General features: G+C 40.4%; 2 protein-coding genes across 2 annotated transcripts; both read right to left on the reverse strand.

Annotated features, from left to right (window-relative positions):
- Positions 1–1,059: 1,059 nt before the first annotated feature.
- LOC106586357 (gamma-crystallin S-1) lies at positions 1,060–2,055 on the reverse strand. Its single transcript, XM_014173554.2, has 3 exons — positions 1,983–2,055; positions 1,552–1,794; positions 1,060–1,406 (listed from the first exon to the last, which is right to left on the reverse strand). Exons 1-3 carry the CDS (start codon positions 1,989–1,991, stop codon positions 1,128–1,130), a joined length of 531 nt encoding a protein of 176 aa, XP_014029029.1. The 5' UTR covers positions 1,992–2,055; the 3' UTR covers positions 1,060–1,127.
- A 2,244-nt stretch (positions 2,056–4,299) lies between these two features.
- On the reverse strand, positions 4,300–5,273 carry LOC106586358 (gamma-crystallin M3). The gene is made up of 3 exons (XM_014173555.3): positions 5,133–5,273; positions 4,763–5,002; positions 4,300–4,641 (listed from the first exon to the last, which is right to left on the reverse strand). Exons 1-3 carry the CDS (start codon positions 5,145–5,147, stop codon positions 4,351–4,353), a joined length of 546 nt encoding a protein of 181 aa, XP_014029030.1. The 5' UTR covers positions 5,148–5,273; the 3' UTR covers positions 4,300–4,350.
- Between the last annotated feature and the right edge of the window lie 3,347 nt (positions 5,274–8,620).

The following is an 8,620-nucleotide window of genomic DNA, read 5'->3' on the forward strand; positions in this document are numbered from 1 at the left end:
GGGTACCATTCACTTCTAGTTTTATGTGTGTGTGATCGACTGGGTACCATTCACTTCTAGTTTTATGTGTGTGTGACCGACTGGGTACCATTCACTTCTAGTTTTATGTGTGTGTGACCGACTGGGTACCATTCACTTCTAGTTTTATGTGTGTGTGACCGACTGGGTACCATTCACTTCTAGTTTTATGTGTGTGTGACCGACTGGGTACCATTCACTTCTAGTTTTACGTGTGTGTGATCGACTGGGTACCATTCACTTCTAGTTTTACGTGTGTGTGATCGACTGGGTACCATTCACTTCTAGTTTTACGTGTGTGTGATCGACTGGGTACCATTCACTTCTAGTTTTACGTGTGTGTGATCGACTGGGTACCATTCACTTCTAGTTTTACGTGTGTGTGATCGACTGGGTACCATTCACTTCTAGTTTTACGTGTGTGTGACCGACTGGGTACCATTCACTTCTAGTTTTACGTGTGTGTGATCGACTGGGTACCATTCACTTCTAGTTTTACGTGTGTGTGATCGACTGGGTACCATTCACTTCTAGTTTTACGTGTGGTTCATGATGATGAAGAACCAAATTTAAAGAGCAACATTAAAAAAAAAGAGCTAATATTTTGTAGAGCAAGGTATAAAGTGTGGTATCTACATTTTTTATACAGTATACAGAAACTACGGTTCAGTTTAGTTAATTGTTTTAACTGTTAGGCTGTGCAGAATTGTGCTTGATTTTCATTGAATGAGTTGGTATTCTCTCTGTCACTCACATTGAGGTATTGAGAGTTGCTGGTGTGTGTTGTGATTTTATGGTTTTACTTTAGTAGTAAAGTATTTTAGGTGTGTGAAGTAAGCGTTCTTACGTCTTCAGATAATGGCTTGAAAAACATTTAAAAAATGATTGGATGATGACTATGACCAGTAGTTTTCTTTCTACAGTATGAAACATAAAACTATTAGATGTCTCAATTCAACAAATTTGCTGAAACTTTGCAAGGTGTAAAGAGTACAGTATGTTTTCATACTTATTGAGTGAACACTAGATAAAACAATAGGATGGCGGGTGGACCTAACTTTTATTAATTTCAATGTTGGCTCAGTTTCATGTTGACAATGTATTTCCTCTCAGTTTGGGTGAGCAACAATACGTCTGATGGAGCCAATCCTGGAATTGATGGATCCCCAGTCACTGTATCTCCTGTACTCGCCAGGCCTCAGGAGATACTGCCTTCCCCTGTAGTTGGGATGCTCATAGAAGAGCCAATACCCCTCCATAACATTGCAAGAGTGGATATCATTGTAATGGAATCGATCGTAGAGGGAGGGGCAGTCATCAGCAAACTCCAGCATCTGACCGCCAAAGTCAGAGCACTCGTAGATTCTCATCTTGTGAGCTCCCTGATTCTGAGAACAAGGAGGAGAAGATGGGTACGTTCATTCAGCCACTTTACTATTAAGTTTCAAGTTTCATGTTTATTTGCCATGTGTATTACTACCTACATCAATGATGGGTTAACTTGTATACCAGGAAAGAGGAATATGGGCTCACTTGAGGGATCATGCGGCAGGATTTCACGCAATCATTAAAGCCCATCCAGCGCTGGTAGTCGGGATACTCGCCCCTTCTCAGGAAGTACTGGTAGCCCATGTAGTTTGGCCGCTCATAGACCATCCAGCTACCACTCTCCACTTGGATGGAGTTACAGTGGCTGAAATGGGTGTGCAGGTCGGCACAGTCGGTGTTGCACTCATAGGAGCGACCCTGGAAGTTCTTGTCCTCGTAGAAGATTATCTAAAAATACGAATGGAAGTAAACATGCATAAAATGGAAAGAACATTGAGTTTTGTGCCATGCAAAGGATCAAACAACTGAGTGTCTATCTCACAGCCAGATGTTCATTGTTCTTTGTTCTGTCAGACAAACAATGAGCAAGAAGGTGTGACAGGACAAAAGATGTGCAGCAAAACAACATGCTTTACCTTTCCCATTGTGTTAGCTAAATGTGATCACACTGCAACACTGACTAAGCGAGCCATGGTCCTTTTATATCCTATAGGAATAGAGACATTGTTATGTTTAATCAATTGACTTTAGATGTCAGCCTTTTTGAAAACACAGTATGGCTGCCAAACTACAAAAGATAGTTGTTTTTCTTTGTCAGCAGGGTGAAATGCCTTTTTGTTACCTACACAAAGGCTTCAGTGGTGCTAATTAACTTATCATGTAACTTTACACATGTTTATCAGTGGAAAACCAAAATCTGATAACTAAAAGAACGGATGAATATTCAACCCAAAACTGATGACAGAATAACCAAAACGTATTTATCAAGCATTTATTTGATCTTTAAAAGTAAGCTCTCATATATACACATTCATTGATTGTTATGAATCACCTTCACTGTGGTGAATATTAAATATGATCGGATGCGCACAAATATTACCATTATTGTTTGACATATACTACTTTCTGCATCGCTACCCTACTTATAAATATAATTCATGAACATTTCAAACACACAGCAAACTATAATAAAAGTATGAAGGATAATTTAAAAAAAAATGGGATTTGACTCCCCTTGCCTGGTGGTTTCAGTACTGTTTCAGTGGTCAGGCTTTGGAATATGTCCAGCCAAACTTGTGCTTGTGCCACCTGTGGTCTCAGTTGACCCACAGCCAAGTGAGTGGCTGCTGGTGTGGACAACAACTCAGGTCATGTGACTGACTGTATTGAGTTTTACAATATACCACCCAGTGGCCAACAGGAGAGTGACCTTGAATATTTACAGTGGGACTCATTTTGACTGTAATGAATGGCTGCTTCCCGGTTCTGCAGCCATTTCCATAAGTGCCTAATGCTACCTGAATGGCATGACTGTGAATTGGAACAGGCCAAACTATTAAAAGGTACTGTGTACCAACATGCTCACCAGTAATGTATTCAAATAGCAAACTGCTTCCACAACACCTTGCTCTTCCTCTCTGTAACAACTCTGCTAGTTGATAGACAATCACAACTTGGTATGAACTTACTTTGAGGTTAAACATACAATTTGAGAGATTGCAGTTCCATTATTTTTGTTAATCAAACATTAATGTCTGTAACTACATAAACAAACCAAATGATGCTTTTGTTTTCAAGGTAAGGAAACATAGTGACGACTACAGCTGCAGATCCTAGGCCAAATACCCCAGGTTATTTGTCAATGTCAAATCTTCTGACAGTTGACAGCCTTATTCTAGCTAGATAATCAAGTTTATTGGTATTTTTAGGAAACATGTTTCTGTACAGGTTGCTATATGAGCATCCTAATGAACAATATTAAAATGCTTCATGACATAGTACTGTATATAAATAATCATTTTTTTATTCATTAAATCTAATTAGTATATTTAGTGTTATTTTGTATTAGTCAACACTTTGTTTAATTAATAGAAATGTATACACATCTAAATTATGAATATATAGATATACATTATGATATATACATTGTATTTTTATAAATAAATATGATATACATTTATAATATAAAATAATATATTAGTATAAAATGTAAATAAAAAATATTATCGAAATCATTATGTGGGCCTCTGACTTTGGATGAGTCTGACATCTATAAGGATTGCATCTAATGGTTAAACTAATAAACCTCCCACTGTACATGATTGAGATACAGTTATTTGACTGATTCACTTTTCTTGAGCCTTCATCTGTACCCACAATCCAGAACTCTGCTATTATACTGTGGAGGTGCTGCCCTCTCCTGGGTTTGCTGTGACTTGTGGATGGCAGTATTTGTGGAGCATACATTGTACAGCCTTGGAGGTGTATTACAGTAAGTCACCACTTCAATAAAAAATAATAATGTACTGTTTCTTAGCTGTTTAAACATTCCAAAGAGGCATTCCCAACAAATATCCACAATTCCTGTTTTTCCTTTACAGTATGAATAATAAGAGCTGATGCAGCTGAAGCATGAGCTGTATACTGATGCTGATACAAAGTACTTTCTACAAATTGTTGACTTACTACTAGAATAGACAGTACTTACTAACATTTAATTCAACATTAACCTTATGTAATGATCAGTGGTTTTAACAGATTCTAATTCCATTAACTCCACATCAAGTTTTGAAGTGGTATGCATCGTAACAACCTCATCACCTGGGGAGGACATCTCCTGGTGTACTGTTCCCATTGCACTGGGAAACCGAACCATATGAAAATGCAGACTAATGTTCTGATTGCACCTTTACCTCAAACCAAGGACTCAAATGAAAATGAAAGAGACTTCAATTTAAAAGGTAAGTGATTTTATTTATACTCAAATTTTAGACATGGGTGCGTTTAATAACAAGAATCCATGATGCGCCTCATGCTGTTGAACCTCATGGGGTTGGAGCCCATGTGCATGCTCAAATCTCTCATGTTCCTGTACTCTCCAGGCCTCATGTACATCTGCCTGCCTCTGTAGTGGGGCTGCTCGTACATCAGCCAGTGGCCGTCCATCACGTTGCAGGACTGCATGTCGTTCATACGGAAACGATCGGTCATGGACTCACAGTCATCGCTCAGCTCGTGCATCTGACCTCCGAAGTTCTCCTTCTCGTACATCCTCATCCTAAAGTTTCCTCTGTGCTGTAAACGGATATGAGAAAAGTGTTATACCAAATTGTGCGAAATATACGTTCACATTGCTTTTGCTGGAGCTGTTCGTATGGCCTATGAGAGTCAAAATGAACAGGTGAATTAAATTTACCATGGGGATGTTACGGCAAGACCTGATGCAATCGTTCATGCCCATACGCTGGTGGTCACCATACTCTCCCCTTCTCACAAAGTACTGGTTTCCCATGAAGTTGGAATGATCATAGACCATGAAGCAGCCGCTCTCAACCCTGCAGGAGTTGCACCTGCTCAGGTAGGAGGTCAGCTCAGGGCAGTCGCTGGAGGTCTCATAGGAACGACCCTGGAAGTTCCTGTCCTCGTAGAAGATGATCTAAAAACACACAACAAAACCATAATTTACAAAAACAAATTGTAGTTCTAACAGTACAGTACAATTGATTGATTGTTTTAAACAAATTAGAAAAAGCTTAAAAGTCAAATTCCGTCAAAGCTCCCCACACCTTTCCCATAGACATGGTTGCGGTTACTGTATTGGTCTCAGGATTGTACAATTTTCTGTATGTTCCCCTATCGCTTTTATACTTGAGCCGACAGCCAAAGAATATGTGGCTCCATTGTTCAAACCCCTGACAGAGCAATATGGCACAGAGGCCCACCCTGTACAGTTCAATTCAAAGTGGCCTTTAAAGGGTCATTATTTGCAGCTGTGTGCATTTGTGAGGAAAGCCCATCTCTTTATTGTTTCTGTTGAATAACAGTATGAAGGCGAACTCTTCATATCGAGACTTTTCAGAGATATCAACAAACCTAACTGACATTTGTTCATGGTTATTACGATTTAAATCTTTATATTTAAAAAAGCACCAAAAAATAGTAGCATCATGATTCAAACATTAGTCTAAAAAGATAACACATTACTGATTTTTTTTATTCATATTAACTGGTCTTGCCCAGTGTTAATACTTGTGGATGAATGTATTTTTTATCCTAATGTTATAAAATGGTTGTTGATATTTTCTATCCTCCAACAAAACTGCTGCATAAAATGTGTCAATTGACAAATTGTATAACTGGAATCCAAAACATTATAGTTACGGTTTGTATAGTGGTTAATACCCTCTAAGGAAAAAAGGTTTCCAAAAGTGTTTGGCTGTCCCCATAAAAGCTCCGTTTTTGGTTCCAGGTAGAACCCATGTTTTTCTGTGGAAAGGGTTCTACATGGAACCCATAAGGGTTATACCTAGAACCAAAAGAGTTTTACATGGAACCAAAAAGGGTTCTTCAAAGGCTTTTCCTATGGGGACAGCTGAAGAACCATTTTAGGTTCTAGATAGGACCTTTTTTTCTAAGAGTGTATGTTTCCACTGATATTTACCTGGTATTTATTTGGAAATAATTCGGTACCAATGGACACTTTCTTCTACTTACCTCAAATAACTCAATAGTTGGTAACTGCCTAGCACCTAATAATGCTCAGCGATGCTTGTATTAATGGGCCTTGGCCTGTTCCGACAATATTAACAGACCTTGGAACAGTCATGCCGTTTGGGTTGCATTATTCACCGGATTTGGTCCGTTCCCAATTCACAGTCATGCTGTTTGGGTTGCATTATGCACCGGATTTGGTCCGTTCCCAATTCACAGTCATGCCGTTTGGGTTGCATTATGCACCGGATTTGGTCCGTTCCCAATTCACAGTCATGCCGTTTGGGTTGCATTATGCACCGGATTTGGTCCGTTCCCAATTCACAGTCATGCCGTTTGGGTTGCATTATGCACCGGATTTGGTCCGTTCCCAATTCACAGTCATGCCGTTTGGGTTGCATTATGCACCGGATTTGGTCCATTCCCAATTCACAGTCATGCCGTTTGGGTTGCATTATGCACCGGATTTGGTCCGTTCCCAATTCACAGTCATGCCATTTGGGTTGCATTATGCACCAGATTTGGTCCATTCTTAATTCACAGTCATGCCGTTTGGGTTGCATTATGCACCAGATTTGGTCCATTCTTAATTCACAGTCATGCCGTTTGGGTTGCATTATGCACCGGATTTGGTCTGTTCCAATTTACAGTCATGCCATTTGGGTTGCATTATCCTCCTGTTTCAAGGTTCACCTTCCAACAGGACAACGACCTGAAGCACACAGCCAAGACAACGCAGGAGTGGCTTCGGGACAAGTCTCTCAATGTCCTTGAGTGGCCCAGCCAGAGCCCGGACTTGAACCCGATCGAACACCTCTGGAGAGACCTGAAAATAGCTGTGCAGCAACACTCCCCATCCAACCTGACAGAGTTTGAGAGGATCTGCAGAGAAGAATGAGAGAAACTCCCCAAATACAGATGTGCCAAGCTTGTAGCGTCATACCCAAGAAGACTCAATGCTGTAATCGCTGCCAAACGTGCTTCAACAAAGTACTGAGTAAAGGGTCTGAATACTTACATACGTTTTATATTTCAAATTTTTTTCTTCATAAATTAGCAAAAATGTATAAAAACCTGCTTTTGCTTTGTCAATATGGGGTATTGTGTGTAGATTGATGAGGGGAAAAAAAAGATTTAATCAATTTTAGAATAAGGCTGTAACATAACAAAATGTGGGAAAAAAGTCAAGGGGTCTGAATACTTTCTGAAGGCACTGGATCTTAGAAAACTACTATCTCACAATGGTTTTGCAAACATGCAGATGTGTCCGTTAGATACAGAAAAACAGGACAAATTACACCCACAAAAAAAGGTGTGACGTGTTAGAAAAAAAGGGGAAAAGGGGATACCCTCCATTATTTTTGTTGCTGTAGATTTTGCATACTCTAAGGCATGCTAACCTTTAATCACACATTCATTTTACCATTAAATACAATTATATAGTTACTCTGTTATTTAATCAGTGCAATAAACATGCAATTTCTCAGAAACGTTAAGACACATTGATGTCATATGTCAAATTGTGTTCAGTGTGTTCTGTCCCTACAGGGTCATGTTTTGGGTCAGACTCCACATTCGACCAGACCTGGCTGCCCTTGACCAGCACAAAAACCTCCTGTGGCGGACTGCACTAGCATTGAATAGTCCCCGCGATATGCAACTTTTCAGGGAAGTCAGGAACCAATACACGCAGGCAGTTATGAAAGCAAAGGCTAGCTTTTTCAAACAGAAATTTGCATCCTGTAGCTCTAACTCCAAAACGTTTTGGGACACTGTAGTCCATGGAGAATAAGAGCACTTCCTCCCAGCTGCCCACTGCACTGAGGCTAGATAACATGGTCACCACCGATAAATCCATGATAATCGAACATTTTAATAACCATTTCTCTACGGCTGGCCATGCTTTCCTTCTGGCTACCCCAACCCTGGCCAACAGCTCCGCACCCCCCGCAGCTACTTGCCCAAGCCTCCCCAGCTTCTCCTTCACCCAAATCCAGATAGCAGATGTTCTGAAAGAGCGGCAAAACCTGGACCCGTACAAACCAGCTGGGCTAGACAATCTGGACCCTCTCTTTCTAAAATTATCCGCTGCCATTGTTGCAACCCCTATTACCAGTCTGTTCAACCTCTCTTTTGTATCGTCTGAGATCCCTAAAGATTGGAAATTTGTCGCGGTCATCCCCCTCTTCAAAGGGGGTGACACTCTAGAGCCAAACTGTTACAGACCTATTTCCATCCTGCCCTGCCTTTATAAAGTCTTCAAAAGCCAAGTTAACAAACAGATCACTGACCATTTCAAATCCCACCGTACCTTCTCCGCTGTGCAATCCGGTTTCCGAGCTTGTCACGGGTGCACCTCAGCCACGCTCAAGGTACTAAACGATATCATAACAACCATCGATAAAAGATAGTACTGAGCAGCCATCTTCATTGACCTGGCCAAGGCTTTTGACTCTGTCAATCACCGTATTCTTATCGGCAGACTCAACAGCCTTGGTTTCTCAAATGACTGCCTCGCCTGGTTCACCAACTACTTCTCAGATAGAGTTCAGTGTGTCAAATC

This window comes from Salmo salar, chromosome 25 (genome assembly GCF_965601325.2).
Source record: "Salmo salar chromosome 25, fSalSal1, whole genome shotgun sequence".
NCBI classification, from domain to species: domain Eukaryota; kingdom Metazoa; phylum Chordata; class Actinopteri; order Salmoniformes; family Salmonidae; genus Salmo; species Salmo salar.

What these genes read in the sequence shown, in the direction of transcription:
- LOC106586357 (XM_014173554.2), bottom strand. An exon ending in CCTGCCGCATGATCCCTCAA is followed by an intron (nt 1,407 to 1,551) that starts GTGAGCCCATAT and finishes CCTTGTTCTCAG; the next exon opens with AATCAGGGAGCTCACAAGAT.
- LOC106586358 (XM_014173555.3), bottom strand. An exon ending in CTTGCCGTAACATCCCCATG is followed by an intron (nt 4,642 to 4,762) that starts GTAAATTTAATT and finishes ATCCGTTTACAG; the next exon opens with CACAGAGGAAACTTTAGGAT.